Source organism: Pan troglodytes, chromosome 23, assembly GCF_028858775.2.
Source record: "Pan troglodytes isolate AG18354 chromosome 23, NHGRI_mPanTro3-v2.0_pri, whole genome shotgun sequence".
Lineage (NCBI taxonomy): Eukaryota > Metazoa > Chordata > Mammalia > Primates > Hominidae > Pan > Pan troglodytes.
The window spans coordinates 48,716,823-48,740,506 of NC_086016.1; the positions used below are offsets into that span (position 1 = coordinate 48,716,823).

At 54.1% G+C, this 23,684-nt stretch overlaps 1 protein-coding gene and 1 long non-coding RNA gene across 2 annotated transcripts in view; one reads left to right on the forward strand and one right to left on the reverse strand.

Annotated features, from left to right (window-relative positions):
* CERK (ceramide kinase) overlaps positions 1 to 20,620 on the reverse strand; it is a 55,855-nt gene extending 35,235 nt beyond the window's left edge. Inside the window, exons 1-3 of the mRNA XM_001137835.8 lie at positions 20,322 to 20,620; positions 1,292 to 1,405; positions 479 to 601 (exon numbers count right to left, since the gene is read on the reverse strand). Coding sequence (XP_001137835.1) covers positions 479 to 601; positions 1,292 to 1,405; positions 20,322 to 20,463 — 379 coding nt within the window. The 5' untranslated portion in view covers positions 20,464 to 20,620. The remainder of the gene's footprint in view (positions 1 to 478; positions 602 to 1,291; positions 1,406 to 20,321) is intronic.
* Positions 5,190 to 14,602, forward strand: LOC134809667 (uncharacterized). Its single transcript, XR_010155942.1, has 3 exons — positions 5,190 to 6,809; positions 6,908 to 12,123; positions 13,202 to 14,602. It is a non-coding gene; the product is annotated as an uncharacterized LOC134809667 (long non-coding RNA).
* Positions 20,621 to 23,684: the final 3,064 nt, after the last annotated feature.

The window sequence follows — 23,684 nt, forward strand, 5'->3', positions numbered from 1 at the left end:
GTTGCAGTGAGCTGAGATCACGCCACTGAACTCCAGCCTGAGCAACAAAGCAAGACTCCATCTTGAAAAAGAAAAGAAAAGAAAAGAAAAAAGACATGGACGCATCCCAGACAGATATGAGGTGTATTCCTCCATGTGCCCAGTTTAATTCTCACATTCACCTCGAATGTAAAAGCTATTACCATCTCCGCTTCCAGAAAGAGAAACTGAGGCTCAGAAGGGTAAGTGACCCGCCCCCAGGCCTCCTGGCTGGTGAGCAGGGGGCTGGACTCCATGCCAGGGTCCAGGCTGTGGAGCCCATGCCCTTTGCATTCACTGGGCTGGTCTGCTCATGAGAAATTAAGTCAGCCTGACTCATCATGTCCACCTGGGGTATGGCCAGCTGCACGAAACGGGGAGACACGTCAGGAAGATCACCCAATCAGGCATGCGCATGCCACCACGGCCATCCTGTCTCTCAGTCCAAACACACACGTACTCAGCTTCTCCAGCATCTCCCGCAGGGTCTGCAGCCACAAGTGACACAGCTGCTCCTCTGGACACCAGAAAGTCACCTGTGCCCACTTCCAGCGGTGCCGTCGTGCTCTCTTTACACAGTGAACTGCACAGAAGCAAGCATGCTCATTAGTGCAAAGTTGGCAGCGTCACTGACAAAACCTCAAGTGAATATGCACCAAATGCAGCTAATTATAGGTTCCTAACCAGAATTTCCCAGGGGTTCTCCTCCCTTCTAGTTAGTAACTTTCAAGGTATATTAGAAAAAAACATCCGATCTTTCAAACCTTTTAAGTCATATAAGGGAAAAGGGCTGGGTGTGGTGGCTCACGCCTGTAATCCAGCACTTTGGGAGGCTGAGGCGGGCAGATCACCTGAGGTCAGGAGTTCAAGACCAGCCTGGCCAACATGGTGAAACCCCGTCTTTACTTAAAATACAAAAAAGTAGCCAGGTGTGGTGGTGAGCGCCTATAATCCCAGCTACTCAGGAGGCTGAGGCAGGAGAATCGCTTGAACCCGGGAAGCAGAGGTTGAACTAGCCGAGACCGCGCCACTGCACTTCAGCTTGGGCAACAAGAGCAAAACTCTGTCTCAAAAAAATAAATAAAAATAAGGGGAAAAATGACCATTAACTAAAACATTAACTAAAGGTAGCATTTGGGGAAAAAAAATAGGAAGATTTCATAAAGATAAACCAATGCATTGAGCTTGTTAAACAAGTAACAGAAAAGTTCCCTCTCGTGTAATCTACATAGAATTAATGAAGAATGTGGGAGAAGACATTTAGGCTTATCACCTGTAAAAGCGTAAGGCTTTTCCATTTTCTGCCATTTTCCACTGCCTTGATGTTTCCCGTGAACGTCTGTTTCCTCAACGGCGATGATCTCAGATACAGGCACACAGCAGGCATCTGTAAAAACACCACGTCCTTCTGTCAAAGAATTCGTCAGAATCCACACAGGTAAAATCAGTCCAACTCCAAGAAGCTGAGAATATTCTGCTTGAATATTCTCATTAGAAATTCAGGCTGGGTGTGGTGGTGTGCACCTGTAATCCCAGCACTTTGGGAGGCTGAGGAGGGAGGATCACTTGAGCTCAGGAGTTGCAGTGGGCTATGATGGTGACACTGCACTCCAGCCCTGGCAACAGCGCAAGACCCCATCTCCAAAAAGAAAAAAGATATACATATATATATATTTTTTTTTTTTTGAGACAGAGTCTCACGCTGTCGCCCAGGCTGGAGTGCAGTGGTTCGATCTCGGCTCACTGCAAGCTCGGCCTCCCGGGTTCGCGCCATTCTCCTGCCTCAGCCTCCCGAACAGCTTTTTTAATCCCCCCTCCCCCAAAAAGGAAGGTTACAGGTCACTTTTAAACTCAGAAATAAATAACTGTGGGCAGCTCAATGTTACCAGATGGCGGGATGTTTTATTCAGCCCAGTCACCAAATGGAGGCTGTGATTTTTCACACGATTTGCTCAGCCATTCAAGCAGCAAATGCGGACCGTTCCGGGCCAGCTACCATGTTAAATTTGGGGAAACATGCTCAAGACATGGCCTCTGTCTGCAGGACAGTGTCTGGTTCAGAAATCCAAGTGGGAGGGAGACACGTGACAGGACCCGGGACAGCTGGAACCATGGAGCTTGCAAGTGAGGCAGAGCCCAAGTGTGGCGCGAACTGGAGTGCAGGGGGAGGAGAGAGGGGAGACTTCCAGGGGCCCAGGGGATGACAGCACCGGACATGCTCCACCCTGGGAACCAGCAAGGACCCATTCCACCCGAGCCACCTAGGGCGTGTTCATCTGCTGGGCAGCTGTAATTACAGGCCTGCACATCAAAGAAAGTTCTGGGCTGGCAGCAGAGCTGTGGGAGGTGACGGGTAACTGAAGTCCAAGGCCTGAAAGAACTTGCCCAGGAGAGCATGGGATTGAAGACAGCAAAGCCAAGTTTGAGGAAGGTAGCTTCCAAAAGCTTATTCTGGAATTACTGTTAGGCATGTATGATATATCCTTACACAGAAGAATGTTATAATTTGTGGTTAGCTTCCTAGGTTGGCTATAAAACCTGCAATATAGCTAAAATACTGTATTTTTGCCGTAGCTAAATGCAAAAAAAAATTGCTATAACATTTGTAGTAATTTTGCATCATTTTTAAAGTTGTGGCCCATGGAAATCAAGTTCTAGGAACCTGGGAGGGTAGTGTCTGAACTGGGCCTTTGACCACTGTAGAAACCTTTGAAAGACCAGTAGTGGGGCCTCCTGATTCCCTCTGAAGTGAAGCCAGCCCCAGGGGAGCAGACTTGATGGGGAGGGGGTGGGTTACAGAGGATGAAGTCTGGCTGGAGAGCGGAGGTCTCAGGAGGTGTCTGTGTGCATCCTGCTCCTGGGTATAGGATGTGGGGTCCAGAGTGACTCTCAGGGTCCCCACCCTCTGGTGTGCCCCACCTGGGCCTCCCATCTTTTTTTTTTTTTTTTTTTGAGATGGAGTTTTGCTCCTGCTGCCCAGACTGGAGGGCAATAGCTCCATCTCGGCTCACCGCAACCTCCACCTCCCGGTTCAAGCGATTCTCCCTCCTCAGCCTCCCAAGTAGCTGAGATTACAGGTGCCCACCACCACGCCCAGCTAATTTTTGTATTTTTAGTAGAGATGGGGTTTTGCCATGTTAGCCAGGCTGGTCTGGAACTCCTGACCTCAGATGATCCGCCCACCTCAGCCTCCCAAAGTGCTGGGATTACAGGCGTGAACTACCAGGTCCTGGCTTCCTATCTTGCCCTTCAGGCTGTTGACTCTCGAACACAGTTTCCACCCACTTCTTATTCTTCCCCTCCCTTAGAACCCTGAACCCCGATGCTCCAGGCCCCTCTCCGCTCTGCCGGTCAGTGTCCACACAGGACAGCCACGCGGGATCTCAGGGCATCCCAGACACCTGCACGTGGACCAGCTTCCCTGTTGGCATGTGGAGGCCACCAGCCTTCAGACGTGGCTCTTCTCGTCTGGCACGGCTTGCCTCCTTAACCACCCCCTATTTCTTGAGGTGCTGGCCTTGCCCCCTGGGTCCTGCAAGGAAGTGACCATGGCACTCAAACCCTGTGAGTGCACCTGACGCCATGGCATCCTCGTCCTATGAGACAGAGTTAATGCCAGGCCTCTGCAGCTCCAGGACCCAGCACGGGCCAGGCTCGGGGCAGGGTTCAATGACACAGACAGTGAGTCAGGAATCCACCACCTATGGATATGACAGTGAACACCGCGATCTTCCTAGACCACTGAGCGCAGGCTTCGGGACCTCCTAATGCCTGCAGATAACCAGAACCATGGCTGTTTGATAAGAAGTGGCGACAGGCAGTGAGAACAAGCCACGGTCCGAGAGTGAGCGGTCAGGTCAGTTCCCCGACATCTGATTGACTGGTTTAGGAAACCGTACAACAGATAGCACAGTAAGTCACGAATGACTCCAGGACGGTCACCTGAGTCTACGGGTTACTAACTTTCAGCCTTGCCCATTCAGTCCCACAGACTCCAAGAGCCCAGGAAGGGACTCGCCATGCTGACGAGATGGAGTCTCGTCATTTTTTTTTTTTTTTGAGATGCAGTTTTGCTCTTGTTGCCCAGGCTGGAGTGCAATGGCTCAATCTCGGCTCATTGCAACCTCCACCTCCTGGTTCAAGCAATTCTCCCTCCTCAGCCTCCCAAGTAGCTGAGATTACAGGTCCCCACCACCAGGTCCAGCTAATTTTTGTATTTTTAGTAGAGACAGGGTTTTGCCATGTTAGCCAGGCTGCAGGCCGTGCCGTGCCAGGGGTGCCAGCACAAGACCAGCACAAGTGTTCGGGACAGGGCAAGAGACTGAACAGGACCAAGGACGCCCTGGGGTGAATCCAGGCACCTTCTGCCACATTGGACCTGCAGCAAGGTGTACCTGCTCCTCTGGCAAGAGAAAAAGACAAAGATGCCAGCAGGGGTCATTAGTTTACACACGTTCCTTTTACACACAGATTAATAAATGGAATTATTGTCTCTAAAAAGGGACAGAAAAGTTAATAGAGGAACAAAATTCAATATTGTCTGCACAGCTTTATTGAGGAACGTCAAGAATAAGAACACAGGGCGGACACAGTGGCTCACGCCTGTAATCCCAGCACTTTGGGAGGCCGAGGCAGGTAGATCACTTCAGGTCAGGAGTTCGAGACTAGCCTGGCCAACATGGTGAAACCCCGTCTCTACTAAAAATACAAAAGTTAGCCAGGTGTGGTGGTGTGTGCCTGTAATCCCAGCTACTCAGGAGACTGAAGCATGAGAGTTGCTTGAACCCAGGAGGCGGAGGTTGCAGTGAGCCGAGATCACACCAGTGCACTCCAGCCTGGGCAACAAAGTAAGACTCCGTCTCAGGAAAACAAAAAAAAGAAGAAGAAGAATATAGCTGACCTCTGAACAACATGGGCTTAACCTTCAAGGGTCCACTGATGTGGGGTTTTCTTCTTCTTTTTTTTTTGTTTTTGAGATGGAGTCTTGCTCTTGTCACCCAGGTGTGGTGTGATCTTGGCTCGCTGCAACCTCCGCTTCCCAGGTTCAAGTGATTCTCCTGCCTCAGCCTCCTGAGTAGCTGGGATTATAGGCGCCTGCCACCGCACCCGGCTAACTTTTGTACTTTTAGTAGAGACGGGGTTTCACCATGTTGGCCAGGATGGTCTCGAACTCCGGACCTCAGGTGATCCGCCTGCCTCGGCCTCCCACAGTGCTGGGATTACAGGCATGAGCCACCGCGCCTGGCCAGATTTTTCAATAAAAGTGGCACTAAGCTCACTTGCCTCTCTTGCCTCCCCTTCCACCTCCTCCGTCTTCTCCGCCTCCACCACCCCTAAGACAGCACGACTGATCCCTCCTCTCCTCTTCCTCCTCAGCCCACTCAACATGAAGACCACGAGGATGGAGACCTTTGTAATGATCCACTTCCACTTACCAGATAGTAAACACATTTTCTCTTCCTTATGGTTTTCTTAACCACGTTTTCTTTTCTCTAGCTTACTTTATTGTAATAATACAGCATATAATTCGGGCTACATAGGAAATATGTGTTCATCGGCTATTTATATTATTGCAAGGCGTCCAGTCAACAGTAGGCTGTTAGTAGTTAAGTGCTGGGGGAGTCAAAAGTTTTCAACTGCGTGGGGCTGGGGCGCTAACCCCCATGTTGTTTGAGGGTCAATCTGCACTGGGTGCAGCTCAGGACAAGGGCTTCCTTGCTGACTCAGGAGACCTGGAGTGGTGCGGCCATGGTGGGAACACATTCCCCAGGTGGCAATGAGTGGCTGGACTTGGCGTGGCTTTGGCCTGTATCTGGCTGCAGTCTTACTGTAAAGCCGCTAAGCCTGGAGCATGGTGTCAAGGGGGTGGAACGATGAACCCCATAGGGGATTTAGAAACTGGAATAAGATAAAGGGTGAAAAAGTTTCAAGCACAAAAATGTCCGATAAATGATGGCTTCCTTTCTTGTCAAAAAGGCGGGGCTCAGCAGGGCGGGGTGGCTCACACCTGTAATCCCTGCACTTTGGGAGGCTAAGGTGGGCGGATCACGAGGTCAGGAGATCGAGACCACCCTGGCTAACATGGTGAAACCCCGTCTCTACTAAAAATACACAAAAAATTAGCCGGGTGTGGTGGCGGGCACCTGTAGCCCCAGCTACTCAGGAGGCTGAGGCAGGAGAATGGCATGAACCAGGGAGGCGGGGCTTGCAGTGAGCCAAGATTGCGCCACTGCACTCCAGCCTGGGCGAAAGACAGCAAAACTCCATCTCAAAAAAAAAAGAAAAAGAAGGCTGGGCTCAAGATGGAGGCTCTGCCTCCTTCCTCCTTCAGGCCATTGTCCCTGTGTTAAGCTGAGGACTCCACAGTGAGAGAACTCCACAGTGAGACGCCTCCAGCCTAGCAGCACTCACCCCTTCTCCTGCTCTCCTCACCTCGGTGTGTCATAGGCATTATGCCCTAGTCTTCGATACTCTCATTTCTAATTAGGAGACAAAGAACCGGGCCAAGAATCTGAGCAAACGGAGAGCAGCTCCCTGCGGGGGCTCAGGAAACGCTTGCCAGCGTCCACCGGTTGGAGAGCTGGCGCCTGCTCATCTGAGGGCAGGTCATGTGGACGGCAGTGGGGCCACCGAGGGCTGGCACACAGAAGAATGCAGACGGTCCTCTAGAAGCAGAAGGAACTGCCCTCTGAGGGTTAGTCTCAAATTGCCGGCACCAAGCAGCATCCCCGCACAGCACGTGGTGTGTGGACATGCCACAGCATCCGCGGGAGAAAACACACCTGACCCAGGTGGACAGATGCTGTGGGAACATCTTGCAAAGGGCGGAAGGTGGGAATTGGGGGCACTTTCATATTCTTTTGCTGACAGAGATAAATTCTCGTGACAGAATTCTCGTGAGACACCACAGTGACTCGTATTGACATGCAGTGAGCTCTTCAATAAAGGTAATGATCAAATGGCCATCACATTCCAGAAAAATCAAATGCCACGTCAGCGAGTGAGGCTGGCCTCCTGGTTCTCGTGCGGCTCACGCGTTTGCTGGCTCCCTCTCTGCAGACCACTGCAGCATTTGCCACAGTCTGGGTAATGCCTGCTAGGGGCAGCTGAGAGCACGCTGACTTCCAGCTGCTTCTTTTTCCATTCTGTTCTCTGTGTTTTTTAGTGCTTGTTGTGATCCACTAGAATTAAATTTATTTCATGCTTGTGACTTACAGATGAAAACAGTGCCTGCTGTCAATCAGCTTTGACACTAGAAGTTCCTGGATTAAACTGAGCCACGCGCAGTGGCCTCCCATCCAGCAGGAGGGCCCATGGGTTTCCCGTGTGTCACAGGGGCACTGAGTGTCTTCCAGTGACATGGGTGCACGTGTGTGGGCACGCTTATGGCAGGGCAGGGTCAAGGTGGCAGAACATGCCGCTCCAGACCTCACGCAGCCGTCGGGAGGCCCCAGATGTCTTTCGCCTCTTGGGCATATGCAACGAGAACAAGAGCGAGTTCCCAGCCAAGAGCACAGGGGAGCACAGCGGTCCCTGGGACTCTCCCTAATGCAAGCTGCCACATGAGAACCGGCAGAGGGAACGGGGTGAGAGAGCAGGCCGCTGCCCACTGCGCCCACTGGAGCAGTGCCAAGTACAGTGTGGAAGTCTGTGGATCACACCCACACACACTGCAGGGGATGCTGAGGCCCAGAAGTGGCACGGGCCACACTGACCTCCACATGCCCGGCCCGCTTAGAGTCCGAGCAGTAAGGGTCACCCCAGAGGAAGAACACCCAAGAGATCCGAGTGGCTGGGAGTCCTGATTCCCCTGCAATGACATGCAATGCAAACGCATTTCCCTGGCAACCCGCCGCTCAATAAACATGAGCTGTGTGAACATCTGATCTTCATTAAAAATTTAAGGTGAGTGCTTGCCTATGCCAAGGAAGACCAAAAACCAGCCCTGCCCACCACTGCCAGGGAGAGTCCAGAAATCTCACGTGCAGGAAATTCAGAGATGGTCAAACTGTCCCCCGCCCCTCCCCGCCCACCACGTCCACCCTGACACAGCCCTTGATGGGTCTAATACACAGATGGAAGGTGGGGGAAGCCAGAACCCACGTGACGCCCACAGGTCAGCCCTGAGCTGCGACTTATCCAGACACGACTGCATGTCCCCAGCCCTCGTCTCCGCTGCAGCTGCTGCTGTCATACAGGGATGCGCCCAAGTTTCGTTTTTTATGGGAAACCTTCTGATTGTAAAACATTAGTTACGATTTTAAAAGGAAGAGAAAAACTCACCATGCAAATCAAACACAGAAAAAAATCTGTGGCCAAATTTAGCCCAAAGACCTCTGCTCTGCAAGCCAGTGAGGCTGAGCCGTGGTTTTTCTGACCGCACGGATGATGAAGAAAATCTCATAGCAAGCCCCCAAAGTTCATGATGCTGGGATAAGGTACCTGCCAATTATAACTTACTGCTATTTCATGCCATAAAATGTGACCTTTGACCCTTGTCAGCACACCATTAGTAGCCACCAATGTCTCCTCTTCTTTTTTTTTTTGAGACAGGTCTCACTGTGTCACCCAGGCTGCAATCTCAGCTCACTGCAGCCTCGACCTCCCAGGCTCATGCAATCCTCCCACCTCAGCTTCCCAAGTAGTTGGGACCACAGGTGTGTGCCACCATGCCCAGCTGTTTCTTTCTTTCCTTTTTTTTTTTGAGAGATGGGGTCTCTCTGTGTTGCCCTCAGAGACCTGGTTGGTCTCTCTAACTCCTGGGCTCAAGCAATCCATCCACTCAGTCTCCCAAAGTGTTGGGATTACAGGCGTGAGCCACTGTGCCCAGTCTTCTTAGTTCTAGGGACACATCTCAAGTAAACAGTGTCCATTCCCTGTGGAACCCACCCCAGAAATCCTTCCTCCTCCTAACGTCGCGATACCAGCCTAAGGGTGCTGTGGTCTGCGTGCCCCACTCTCAGGCAGGGGCCTGGTCAGCATCCCACAGGACCACCCGGTGACCACCCAAGGTCCATGGGCTTCTGAACATCCTGCACATGCCGCCCCAACACTCCCCTGGCCCAGCCACCCCCCCCGGCCCTACCACCCCCGCGGCTCCTTAGCATGGATGCTCCCTTAGCATGCACATGAGGCCTGGACCTGAGGATGCCAAATCATTCCTCTCAGGAAACAGGGCTGTGGCATGTGGACGGGCATGTCACCTGCACAGCCCACGTGGCAGCCAACACACAGGACTGTGCTTTTCCTGTTAAGCCAGGAGGTTCTGGAGGGCAGGGTGGAATTACACACCTGCGCAGCCCCTGTGTGTGGGTTCAGGAAATGAATCAGGCTAATCCTAGACCTGCTTAGACGACACCTGCAGAACTGAAGTCCATACCAGCTGGCATCTCAACACAGAACACCCGCCGTCCCCACTCCATGCTCACTGTCAGGTCACAGGAAACCTGCATCAGCCTCCCGTCCTAGGGACGAGACGGGGTGTCCAAGGGCTCCAGGGACCGTACGGTGCCTCAGGGAACTTTGTCATGGGAACTGGACTGATTTTGCTCCAGGAACCCTGCTCTTCCCCCCGTGCACCCTGCTATGTAAGGCCACGGGGGCTACTTAAACAAATCCCAGAGTCCCTGCCTTTGAAGAGGGAGCTCACCCCAGATTCTGGAGCAGCCTCGCTCTGAGTCCCCACTCCCCCACCTGTGAGCTGAGCTCTAAGTCCCACATCTCCACCTCCGAGAAGATAAGAAGGGGCGCCGCAGAGGGCTATGAGGATCCCACTGGGTGTGAAGCCCACAGCACTGCAGGGCATGGTACACGCTGGCCTAAATGGAAAGCAGCATTCAGACATCTAGTTCTGGCCGGAATGAACCAAGCCCGACCGCCTGTCTCTCCCACCCGCTATGACTGATAGCTCTGGACAAGACACAAGAAACAGGCAGTGAACCGGGGACACCAGAGATCCACAGCAGCAGGCCCGCTGGCTGGAGAGGCCGGTGTGCAGAGTCAGCAGCTGGGAGCCGGGTTTATCTCCAGCTCTGGCCTCGGGGACGTCTGAGCTATGGGGCAGCAGGGTGGGTGCAGGCCCCTGTCCCAGAGAAGCCAGGGTGTGCTGAGGGCAGAGGGGCACTCAGAGCAGAGGGGGCTGGAGCAGGAATACTTGGCTCTGAGAATGACCAGATGAGTCCAGCCTCACTCCTGAGGGGCCAAAACAGGGCAGCCAGGGCCTCGGAGGCTGGACAGCCAGGGCCCACCTCCCTCGCCACATGAGACAGACCTGCCATCTGTACCCAGCCAGGCTGAGCACCTGCTTTTGAAAAAGAAAAATTGGCTGGGTCTGGTGTCTCATGCCTGTAATTCCAGCACTTTGGGAGGCTGAAGCAGGAGGACTGCTTGAGGCCAGAAGATTGAGACCAACCTGGACAACATACTGAGGCCCTGTCTCTACAAATAAATTTTGAAAATTAGCGAGAATGATGGTACATGCCTGTAGTTCCCCCTACTTGAGAGGCTGAGGTAGGAGGACAGCTTGTGCTCAAGAGGCTGCAGTGAGCCAAAACTGAGCCACTGCACTCCAGCCTGGGAAACACTGAGACTGTAAATTAATTAATTAATTAATTTAATTAAATAGAAAAATTGTCCAAATGACTTTATTTTTTATTAATTTTTTTTAAGAGACAGGGTCTTGCTCTGTCACTCAGGATGGAGTACAGTGGTACAATCATGGAACACCGTAACCTCCAATTCCTGGCGTCAAATGCTCCTCCTGCCCCAGCCTCCTGAGTAGCTAGGACTACAGGCATGCACAACACCCAGCCTCCAAAAAACATTAACAGGACTTGGCCTTACAAAATAATGTTCCAAATATCCAGGAAACAACCCACGATAAATCAGCACTCCAAGAACCAGGAAATGTTAACGTTCTCAAGGGAATAATCAAAAGACGTCAAACCTGAGATGACCCAGATGTTGATGTTATCAGACAAAGACTTCAAAGTAGTCTTTGGCCGGGCGCGGTGGCTCATGCCTGTAATCCCAGCATTTTGGGAGGCCAAGGCAAGTGAATCACGAGGGCAGGAGATCGAGACCATCCTGGCTAACACGGTGAAACCCTGTCCCTACTAAAAATACAAAAAATTAGCCAGGCGTGGTGGTGGGCACCTGTAGTCCCAGCTACTCAGGAGGCTGAGGCAGGAGAATGGCGTGAACCTGGGAGGCGGAGCTTGCAGTGAGCCAAGATCGCACCACTGCACTCCAGCCTGGGTGACAGAGCGAGACTCCATCTCAAAACAAACAAACAAACAAACAAAAAACAAAGCAGCTGTTATAACCATGCTCACTGAGACACAGTTGAACATACTTGAAGTTTTCAGGAAACAGGCTGGGAGTGGTGGCTCACGCCTGTAATCCTAGCACTTTGGGAGGCCGAGGCGGGCAGATTGCCTGAGCTCAGGAGTTCAAGACCAGCCTGGGTAACATGGCAAACCCCTGTCTCTACTTAAAAAAAAAAAAAAAAAAAAGCCAGGCATGGTGGCGGGCACCTGTAATCCCAGCTACTCAGAAGGCTGAGGCACAAGAACTGCTTGAACCCAGGAGGTGGAGTTTGCAGTGAGTCGAGATCACGCCATTACACTACAGTCTGGGTAACAGAGTGAGAGTCTATCTCAAAAAAAAAAAGTTTTCAGGAAAGAAATGGAAACTATTGGAACCAAAAGGAAAAATTTAAAACTGGAAAGTACAGTATCTGAAATTTAAAAATCACCAGATAGGCTTAGCAGCAGAATGAATCAGATAGAGGAATAGTGAAGTTGAAAATAGGTCAGCAGAAAGAATCTATTCTAAAGAGCAGAGAGAAAGAAATTGTTTTAATGCACAAGCACCTTCTGCTTCTGGAAGGATGGATTAGCTGTGCTTTTCCTACTCCTCCTATTAAGTGAAGCCCTGGACGTCACACATGAAACAAACATAAGAAGACTCTGACAGGCAGAGAAAAGGCAGCTGTTCAGGGCCTGGGATCTGAGAAAGACACACGGCGTCCCCCTGGGGGTTTCCTTTGCCTCGTCTATCTTGGATTTGGAACTGGAGCAGCCTGAAACCTGGAAATGCCAACAGGTACAAACGCAGAGCCCCAGTGAAAGCCAACTCAGTCTAGCCAGGGAAGGGGCAGCTTTGCAAGACAGAAAACTTTGAGACAATAACAACCTACCCCAGAAAAAAACGGGCCCAGCCCTCCAACCAAGCCCAAGTGGCCAACTAGCAGCTTAGACTTCCACCATTGAGAGGCTGTGAGCAGGCACCCCACAACCTCTGCCAGGGCCGTACAGGGGAGGCCACGCAGGAAGCTGGAACCCCCATCAGCGCCAGCTGGTAAAAAGCCTCATGCCCACCAGGCATTGGTGGAGACAAAGGGGCAGCCCAGCCCGGGCCCCCACCCTGCACTGGCGAGGTGCCCCTTCCTCCTTGCTGGAGTGGAGTAAGAGGAGGCCTGGTGGGGAGTCAGGGCTTTCACTGCCACTGAGCTGCAAGGTGCCCACACTCCATCCACGTGCTGTTAGGGGAGTGCATGTGGGGAGCGGCAAGGAAGCATCTCCACCCCCCGCCAAGGTGGCCTTAGCAGAGGCCTGGTGGGAGCTGTACCCCCCACCCACCCGGTAATAACAAGCAGCCCCTGACTCCGCTGCCAACAAGGCTGAGGGGAACCTGGGCTTCCACCCCCACCTGGCAGTACCAGCGCCCTTCCCTGCTGGAGCAGTGCCAGAGAAACCAGCTAAACAGAAGGTGTAAACGCTGCCCAGTCTTGGAACATACTGCAAAATAACCAGTGCTAGGTGAGTCTGGGAAGGAGGGCTGGGCCTTCGTGAGGCTGAGGATAGAGGAAAACATGTCAGGCAGGGAGGGCAGAGGGCACCTGGGGAGGCACAGGGCATGCGGGAGATAATGACGGCTGGGCTGGTGAGCACGTGTGCCCCGGGAGCAGGTGGGGGCAGGGCCAGATCAGGGGGAGGTCAGGAATGCAAGCCAGGCCACAGGCAAGCATGGGCGAGCAGTGCCTGGAAGAACTTTGTAGCAGGGCAGGGTGTCTAAACATCAATGGGGCACACAGGCTGGCTGTCAGGACGGGCCAACGGCACTGGAGAGGGGATTAGTGACCCTCAGGGTGCTCTCTAAACTTCCAATCCCCATCATCCAGGGTTCAGCCGCCGGGGTGCTCCCTAAAGAAATTCAAAAGGCAGCAGGAGGGGTCGGGAGGGGAAGACCAGGGCCAGCTGGAGGCAGAAGCCATCTGAGCCAGTCTGTGGCAAAAAGGGGACCAAGGTCAGCGAGAAAGGAGAGAAGAGGTGTGGGATCCAATACAGCCGAATCGAGAACCCAGCAGAGGTGTGGGATCCGGGACAGCCGAATCTAGAACCCAGCAGAGGTGTGGGATCCAGGACAGCCGAATCGAGAACCCAGCAGAGGTGTGGGATCTGGACAGCCGAATCGAGAACCCAGCAGAGGTGTGGGATCCGGACAGTCGAAGAATCAAGAACCCAGCAGGCGGTGAGGGTGGGCCACTCGCTTAGGAGAGAGGCCGAGTAGCTGGAGCTTATGTGCGGGTGACAGGCTGGCTGTCTCCAGGACAGAGGAGAACTCATGCCCGGAAGTCCACGCTGGGCTAATCGCTGAAGCCATTAAGTTGAGATGCATCCTGGACCAGCTACAGGTTCCTGAGATAACCCTCAAAAGGCAGGACTCAGCTGCATTTCTCATAGAAAACGCTGTTATGCAAAAATCTAGACTGTTAGAGAAGAAAAATAAATTGGGTGGGGGGACGGGAAGTAAAACACATTAGGAGTTTCTTAAACACACAGAAAGTGTATCTTCTCGAGTATGAAAGTTTCTTAAATACTGGTGGTTTAATTTCTCTGGGATAGATCATCAAAAATGGAATTGTTGGGTCAAAGGATATCACTTTTTTTTTTTTTTACAGTTTGAAAACACTGCCAGATTACTTTCCAAAAACACCCTAGCAGTTCCCACTTCCCATCCACCGGGTCTGCCAGCCCAGAAGCATCCTGAAACTTCCCCAGCACAGAGCTGTGTTTTCGCCCTTCCCCATCCCTTGCTGGATGAGAGCAGCATCTCATCATTGCCTTGGGTCAGTATCTACTCAGACGCTCAGCATCCACTACCGAATGTTTTCTTCCGTGAATCGCCTACTTATATCCATTGCCATTTGTCTAATGGATTGTCTGCCTTTTTTCCTATCAATTTTTATGTAAGTTTAAAATGTTCAAAAAATGTTAACCTGGCCAGGCGCGGTGGCTCACGCCTGTAATCCCAACACTTTAGGAGGCCAAAGAGGGAGGATCACGAGGTCAGGAGATTGAGACCATCCTGGCTAACACAGTGAAACCCCGTCTCTACTAAAAATACAAAAAATTAGCCGGACGCAATGGTGGGTGCCTGTAGTCCCAGCTACTCGGGAGACTGAGGCAAGTGAATGGTGTGAACCCGGGAGGCGGAGCTTGCAGTGAGCTAAGATCGCGCCACTGCACTCCAGCCCTGGGCGACAGAGTGAGACTCTGTCTCAAAAAAAAAAAAAAAAAAAAAAAAATTAACCCTTTCTCTATCCTATTTGTTGCAAATATCACCCCCATCATTTTTTATTTTTATTTTATGATTATGATTATTATTATTATTATTTGAGGTGGAGTCTCGCCATGTTGCCCAGGCTGGAGTGCAGTGGTGCAATCACAGCTCACTGCAACCTCCGCCTCCCAGGTTCAAGAGATTCTCGTGCCTCAGCCTCCTGAGTGGCTGGGATTATAGGCGCACGCCAACATGCCTGGCTAATTTTTGTATTTTTAGTAGAGACAGGGTTTCACCATGTTGGGCAGGCTGGTCACAAACTCCTGACATCAAGTGATCCACCCGCCTCGGCCTCCCAAAGTGCTGGGATTACAGGTGTGAGCCACCGCACCCGGCCCTTATCTTTTTTTTTTAATTTATGGTATCTTACAAAAGAAATTTTAAAATTATTTTGTCAAATAATCTAGCTTTTTCTTTATTCTTTCTGGATTCCATCTTGGTTAGGAGAGCCTTTTCCCATTCCAATATTATAAACTGTCCTCTATTTTCTTGTAAGAATTTACAGCCAGGTGCAGTGGCTAACGCCTGTAATCCCAACACTTTGGGAGGCCGAGGCGGGCGGATCATCTGAGGTCAGGAGTTCGAGACTAGCCTGGCCAACATGGTGAAACCCTGTCTCTACTAAAAATACAAAAATTAGCTGGTGGCAGGTGCCCATAATCCCAGCTACTCAGGAGGCTAAGGCAGGAGAATCACTTGAACCCGGGAGGTGGAGGTTGCAGTGAGCTGAGACCTTGCCACTTCACTCCAGCCTGGGAAACAGAGGAAGACTCCAAAAATATAATAAAATATGTTATATATACATACATATATATATATACACACACATACATATATACACATACATATATATACACATACATATATATACACATACATATATACATATATACATACATATATATATACACATATATATACATTTTCCTATAATCCAGCTTTCTACTCTTAAATATGCACCCAAGAGGAGCAAAAGCATAGCCCCTAAAGGGTCAGGGTGTCTTTATCCACATAGTCAAGGTGAATGGACCGGAAACTGTCCAGAAGCCCATCAGCAGGTGAACGGATACACTAGTGCACCCACACAATGCAATATGACTTAGTAACCAGAAAGAAGGAACTGCTGACATGATGAATCTTAAAAAAAACAAAATGAGATAAAGCAGCCGGGCACAAAGAAGTGCACATGGCATGATTCCATTTACATGAAACTCTATTAGCATCGTGCCCGTCCCTGGTGAGAAAACAGCCCAGGGCCCAGGAGAAGGTGCTGGGCTGCTGCTATCCGGGTGATGTTTACACAGGTGCACACAATTATCAAAATTTAACCAACTATGTGCCTTAAAATGTCTGAGTTTTATTGCACACAATTATCAAAATTTAACCAACTATGTGCCTTAAAATGTCTGAGTTTCATTGCATGCAATTTAGACCTTGATAAAGTCGATTTTTAAAAATCATGTCTTAGGAGGGGAATTAGTAGCGTGGAAAACACTCTGCAGTATGTTTTCTCAGCTTTTCTTTCATGCATATTTACATATACACAAATACCAAATATTAATCACGTCTAAGTCGAAGAGTGACTTTTTGTGTATGCTTTTCTGTGTTTTCTAGATATTATTAAATCAACATGACTTACTTTTGTAAGCAGGAAAAACATTTTTTTTTAAGTATCTGTGGCATGCCTATGTTTTGCCAGGCACTTTGCAGGGTGTGCTGAGGACACGCTTTATAAACACAGTACTGACCTGCCCAACAAGTTCACCACCAGCCTGGGACATCCCAAGTGGGGTTGGTGGAAGGAAGGGGAGGATCCTCCCACAAAGGTAGAGCCTGGGCAGTAGTCCCCTCACCCCCCAACACACACACACACACACACACACACACACACACACACACACACACACTCTTCCCATTCCCAACTCTAAAGGAATAAATGCAGGGTTTGTCTAAGTGTGTTCTGCGACAGTCAGGGGAAATAACCCAGATATCAACGCAGTGTTTCCAGTTCAACGAGCATGACCCACTTCGAGTTCCTGTTTTCGTCCTGCCCTACTTCCCACCAGGCTGGCAGCCCAGGGCACTTGCTGTCGCGGCTTCCTCAGGTGCAGACCTCACCCAGGCCCAGGAAGCTGCAGCGATCCAAATTGCTAGTCCTTGTCTGTGCTCTTGTACAGTCAGTCACTGTCCCAGCACGATGACCCACTGACGAAAGTGCATGTGCCTGGGTTCAAAGCCAGCTCCCTCTGTACATCACTGCCTCTGGGCCCAGTCAATTCCCACTCCTACTGTCCACATCTGAAATAGGGGTGATGCTACGGAGAAGACAAAGGAGTCGGAATAACTAAGCGGCCACCCCAGCAGGGCACACACAGTGGCCTTGGCTTTGTCTTTAGCCCATTGGTCACCTGGAGCTCCAGGGCTGCTCCTGCCTCATCTCACAGGTCCTCCTAGGGCCAGTTTTTGCACAATTCTCCACCTCTCATCATTCCTCAACCTAATCAATCCCAGTGTGCCCAGATACACCTGGGGGAGTGGGGAGGGCTGGGCAATGCCACCTTGCTGACCAAATTAAATGTCCTGTGAGCTGGTTCACATTCTTCTGCCCTGCTATGGCCCTACTGACCTCAGGCATAGAAGAATCGAACCTGGGCCTGATTCCTTTTGGGGACTGTAAAGCTATGAGAAAAAAACTAGAGACAGTGTGGCTGTATTTTTGAACTCATTCACAACTTAGCGTTTCCCAACTTGTTGATGTTTTCCTATTGCATGGGAGAGCACTCCTGGGTGGAGAGGGCAGGCTGCTTCCTGGAGGAAGCCCACCAGCCAGGGCCACCAGCCAGGGCCCCACCATCCATGGCCCCACAAACCAGGGCCCTCCCTCTCCAAGAGGGACCAAGCTTCCGGCAGGCCAGTCAGGCAGCTCAGGATGAACCCGCACAAAAGCACCTTGGCTTAGCAAGAGTGAGGTAATTAGCATGCCAAGAGGCAAACCCCAGCAGGCTGGACAAAAGCAGACGCCACACCACACCAAGCCCTGACCTGGGGGACCAGAAACCATAATGGGAGCTGGCTGGGGACGCCAAGGCAGAAAGCAGTGATGACTGACCTCCCACACAGATGCCCTGTAAGGGTCTGGCGTCTCTGCGGCCGCTGGAGCCTGAGGGACGCCTTACAGCCCAGTGGCTACAAGCACAGCAGCTAATTGGGCCAGTCACTTCCAGCCCCTGCGGATCGGCCCCTGCATCCCTAGGACGGGAGCAGCTGCCCTCAGGAACCCATCCGGTTTGAAGCCCAGTGGCCTGCACTTAGGAAGTGCTTGGGGGACGCAGTCATCTTCCTGAAGCCTAGGGATTTACAACAAAGTACAAACCCTTCGGGCCCAGGTCAGGCACCTGTTCTCCTTGTGTGTGGGCCCTGGTGGGTGATATTTGGGGTGTGACATTTCTACCAAAGGGGACATGAGAAATACCTTAGGAAAGTCAAGTCTCAGATGCCCAGCCACAGATAGGTGACCCCAGGGCTGGAAACCAAGTGTTGGTCATGGGTCTGAGACCACCCCTCGACCTTGGCCCCACCTAACGTTCAACTCTGTCCCCACCAGAACCCAACCCACAGATCCTCACCACTCAGCACCAGAAAGCGCCCGGAAGAACTCCTGACCTCGACTGCCCACAGGGTCTAAAGGTGTCATCCCAGGCTCCGAATATCCACCAGAGAATCTTGGCCTCCGCCACACCCACCCCATTCCAGCTCCGCACATCCAGCATGAATCCTGGCCTCTGCCACACCCACCCCAATAATTAAAAAGAAAAAAGGCTGGGTGCAGTGGCTCACACCTGTAATCCCAGCACTTTGAGAGGCTGAGGTGGGCAGATCACCTGAGGTCAGGAATTCAAGACCAGCCTGGCCAACATGGTGAAACCCTGTCTCTACTAAAAATACAAAAATTAGCCGGGCGTGGTAGCAGGCTCCTGTAATCCCAGCTACTCCGAGGCTGAGGCAGGGAGAATTGCTTGAACCCAGGAGGCGGAGGTGCAGTGAGCCAAGATCGTGGCAGTGAACTCCAGCCTGGGCAACAGAGCAACACTCCGACTCAACAAACAAACAAACAAACAAACAAAAAACAACAAAAAACAAAAACAAACCCTCTGTCCTCCTGCAGGGCTCTCTCTTCTAGTAAACAGCAGCTCCAACAGACCTCCTTCCCGTACTCAGTCCCTCCACATCCAACCCTACCCACCTCCATCTCCCATCTGGACAGGGCCAAAGCCTCCAAATCGCAGCACCCATCCTTCGTCTGGGTCCTCCACGCAGAGGCCACGAGATCCCCGGAAAATGCTAAGTTGGATAAGGCCCACCAGGGGCTCCCACTCCACTCACTGTGAAAAGCAGGTCCCCATCTCAGCCTGTAAGGCTGCAGGAGACCTGGGCCCCAATCTCCCTCCCCCATCTCCCTTCACTCCTGCCACACTGGCCTCCTGCTGGTCTCAGGGACTCACACTCGAGGCTTTTCCTGCCTGGATGGATCTGTCCCTGGAATGCAGAGCCCTCGGTCTCTCCAGGTCTCTGGTAAAAGCCACCGCGTGAGTGAGGACTGCCGAGACCACCAGGTACCAGACAGTGACCTGCCCTCACCTGCACAACCCTGCCCCTTACCCTGCGGGCTCTGTCCTCAGTGCCCAGCTCCATCAGACACTTGTCTCTGTGTGCCCTGTCTCTCTCTCTCTAAGGGAAAAAGCTCTGCTGCAGCAGCGACTGTGTCACACATGCCGGCCCCCGTCCCCAGCGGGCACACAATAAAAACTTGCCAAAGAGGGCATGAATGAAATGGAACACACCGCTACCACCCAGCCTGGGTCTCCCGTGCCGCCAACACCTCCCCCTTCTCACTGTCCAGACCTGAGCTGCTGCAATCCTCCCACTCCCCGGAGTGTGGAAGGGCACCTCTTTATAAGCCTCTGCCAACCTCTCTGCCACCAGACAGCTCTGCCCTAGAGCCTTGAGGAGGCCGTCCCTCCCCGGCACCGCGGCCCTCCAGGGTGGGCTATGCGTCCTCCATGTTTACCAAAGTCACTCTTCTCCTCATCCGGAGGGCCTCTGCGGGGCAAGTGGCCAACCCGTGGCACGGAAACCAATTCCCCCATCCCGAGCAGGGAGCACACCCCACAGAAAGTCAGGGGCCCCTTCTTTAACTTCTTAACAGGAAGTCCTCACCCTGCAAGGGCGCCTCTCAGGTTTCGGATCCCTGCTAAAGAAAAGCATCTGTTCTTGGAGTAAACTGCAATGCGCGCGGTGGGGAGCGCCTGGCACCCCCCTCAGGATCCATCCACAGTCCGTCTTGTCCAGAGGTGCCCTGCGGACAGACCGCACCGGGGGCCACGACCCCGCGCCCGCACCCCGGGTCCCACCTCCCCGCGGGGATGGGGCGCCGGCCTCCCCTCCACTGCGCGGCGCTTTGTCCTCGGGTTCCCGGAGCAGACGGCGGCGCACAGCCCGGCCCCTGGCCCCGGCCTCCCTCCCGCCTGCCCCGACCCCTCCCTGGCGCCTGCGCTCGCAGGGCCCCCGGCCTTACCACAGCCGCTCGCTCCCTGCACCCGGTCCCCCCAGCCGGGTCCCCCAAGCCGCCCCCGCTCCCTGGCCAGGTCCGGCCGAACCCGGGCGGCGGCGACACTCACCCGCGCCGGGGGCGCCGGCTCCGGGCCCCGGGCTCCGCCACCAGCGCAGCAGAGCCCGCGCGGGCTCCAGGCTCACGGCGCAGCGCTGCTGCTTCACCCACAGCACGGATTGCAGCGGCTCCGCCGCCCCCGTCGCCCCCATCTCCGCCGCCGGGCTCGTCCGCCAGGCTGGGGGCGCGCGGACGCCGAGAGGAGCCGGACCGTTAGCGGCCCCTGCAGTGGCCCGGGCGGCGGGCGGCGGGCGGCGGGAGGCGGCGCTGCGTCACCCCGTACGCGGGCGGCGGGGACCGCGGAGGGGACGGGCGGGGCGGGGGCGAGGAGGAGGGGTGGGTAGAGGAGGGGCCGGGAGCCGGGGAGAGGCGGGGGGGACCCGAGAAGGGGAGAAGAGGGAGGAGGAAGGGGCCGGGATGGGGCTGGCCGAGGCCAGGGCGCTGGGGCCGGGAGGCGGCTGCCTTTCTCTCCTCTCTTCTCCGGCGGGTGCCGGGTGCTGAATCTGGCGCTCCCGCGGCCAGCCGGGACTCAGTGGCGCCTTCCGCGCGGGCCTCGGTTCAGGCGGGGTCCGGGCGGCGTGGAAATGCAGTCCTGGCGATCGGGCGCGGCGGGGGGCGGGCCTGGATGGGGGCGCCACGGGCGACGTGACCTTGGGCGGCGGGTGCCCTCTACGATCCTGGCGTCCTGTCGGCCTGGGAGGGGGCCTGCAGCTGGGCCCCGACAGGCAGGTAAGGCTTTCAGGAGGCGGAGGTCTTTTTAGGGGGCGGGGGCGCTGGCCCTTTGAACTGCTCTGGGGCCTGAAGCCGCAGAGCAGACAGCTGAGCACCCAACCCCTGAGCTGGCGCTAGGAACCGGAGCCTGGGCCCCAGACTTGGAGAGACATGGCCCCTGTGGCCCCAATTCACCGCCTCCCCAGGAAGGCCTCCCTGACCCCCCAGCTGAAGGAATCACCAGCCTGCAGGGACTCCAGCCCTGCCTTCAGAGCACGCCCTGCCCCTTCATGCAAGCTCCAGTCTCTGCGCCCGCAGTGCTTAACACAGCCCCATAGGAAGCAGCCACAACCTGGTTCAGAGGGCACATCCCTCCCTGATTTATCAGTGAAGACTGTGCTCACAGAGGTTAAGTCACTTGCCCAAGAGCACAGGGCTCCAGTGTGGCAGAGCCTAGGCTCACACTGACACTGTCTGGATGTGACACTGAGGTCTGAGGCCTGCCCCTCCCCTCAGCTCCCCTACCCAGCCCTGCTGCTGCAGGCAGAGGTGAGGTGGGCTAGGTCCACGTGGCCTTGCTGCTGTGCCTGGCACCAGGTGGCCGCATGTACAGGTCTTACCCTGCCAGCTCCTTGTGACTGTCTATAGGGCGGGAACCAGCCATGAATCATTCCTCCCTGGGAGCCCAGCCCCTGTTCAGGCCATGCAGTGAAGGCCCCAGGACAGTCCTGCAGCCACCGTGGGCCCAGTCAGAGTCCTAGCAGGCAGTACGTGATCGTGGCACACAGTGGGGTGTGCAGTAGCGAGGCCTGCCCAGCCTCCTCCCTCCCACAGCTGCCGCTCTGAGGCCTGGGAAATGTGGATCTGAAACTTACTTGGAAAGAAAAGCTCATGCCAGTGGCAGGAGAGTGCTGCTGTGTGCGAAGAGGGTTGGCAGGCAAGGGTGGCATGGGCAGGGGCCCGGGAGCACCAGCGTCCCTGCTGGGGGCCTCTTCCCTGGGCCTCCCTGTGCTTAGGCTCCCCGTGCCCCTCCCGGCGTATTCACGTTGCTGTCCTAAGGCTGCACGCCTTGGCTTAAAATCCTGCAGCCAGAGGTGGGGGCCCAGAGACGACTCAGAAGTGCTTAGGCCCCGAAGGAGCTCCGTTGGGGGAGACAGCAACATCAGTTACAAAACACACAGGAGATTCAATGAGGCTGTTAGGGTGGGCCCTCATCCAGCGCGTCCTTACAAGAAGAGGAAATGTTGACCGGGCTCTGTGGCTTACACCTGTAATCCCAGCACTTTGGGAGGCTGAAGCGGGTGGATCACCTGAAGTCAGGCGTTGGAGACCATCCTGGTCAACATGGTGAAACCCTGTCTCTACTAAAAATACAAAAATTAGCTGGGTGCGGTGGTGCACTCCTGAATCCCAGCTACTCCGGAAGCTGAGGCAGGAGAATTGCTTGAACCCAGGTGAGCTGAGATTGCGCCATTGCACTCCAGCCTGGGTGATGAGAGCGAAACTCCGTCTCAAAAAAAAAGAAGAGGAAATGTGGACACACACAGACCCCCGAGGCGTGTGTACACAGGGGTGGCCATGGGAAGGGGCAACAAAAGAGAGTGACCTCCAGGAGGCCAACCCTGTGGGCTTGAACCTTGACCTCAGACTTCCAGCCTCTGCCGACTGTTCATGGGAGACGACAGACTGCTGTTGTTGAAGCCATCCAGTCCGTGATATTTTGTTATGGCAGCCTGAGCACCCAGGGGACCTGTAGTCCTAGGATGGGCTGGGGAGGGGCCTGGCCACTGCAGGGCCCCATGCTCATGCTCAGGGAGAGAGGGTGATGTCACGAAGCCCAGGTTTCCAGAAGATGCACGTCCTGCAGTTGAGTTGCGTGGGAGAGGGGTTGGGCAGGGGTCAGGCCCTGTGTGGGGCCAGGGCCATGACTCTGGGCACAGCACTGGAGGGATGGGAGGAAAGAGCAGCTCCACCCCAGAGCAGCCGTCAGGTCCCTGCTGTGTGTCAGACCCAGGGGGCCCTTCAGGAGCTGGCTGCGAAGGACACAGGAGCTTTAAAAATGTAGACGAGGCCAGCCCTGGCTGCCTGAGGACCTCCCGGTACCTCACCCACCTCTTCCCTGGCAGGCACACCTTTCCCACCTTAGGCCCTGCCCAAAATGCCCTTCCCACACGTCTGCCTGGGAGGCCCCCACTCACCTTCTCCTTCGAACCACATCTTGTTTCTTGTGCCACAGAGTCCCCTGATAGCTCACTGCATGGCACTTCCACCCCCGGCTGCCACAGGGCCTCACTTCTCCTTGTGGCACTTCAGAACAACTGATGCCCCAACCTGTTGCTAGCCTGCTGTGTACATGGCTGGTCAGCTCTGCACAGGGCCCTGAGCTGCCAGGTAGGCCAGAGAGCATGGGCTCAGCCCCAGCAGCCTGGAGTTCTGGTCCTAATTAGTCAGGCCCTGACCTGCCACCTGACCCTGTCTTGTGTCCAGTCTGCAGCCTTGGGCTGCTGCCTGGTGGCCTGATGGCCCTGGGGCCTGCTAAGCCAGACATCCTGCCCAGCGGCGGCCAGCACCCATTCCCCTGGGCGGCCAGGTTGTCCCACCCATGGGCCACCTGGCTCCTGAGGTTCTGTCTAAGCTGGTCCAACCCCATACCCACGAGTGT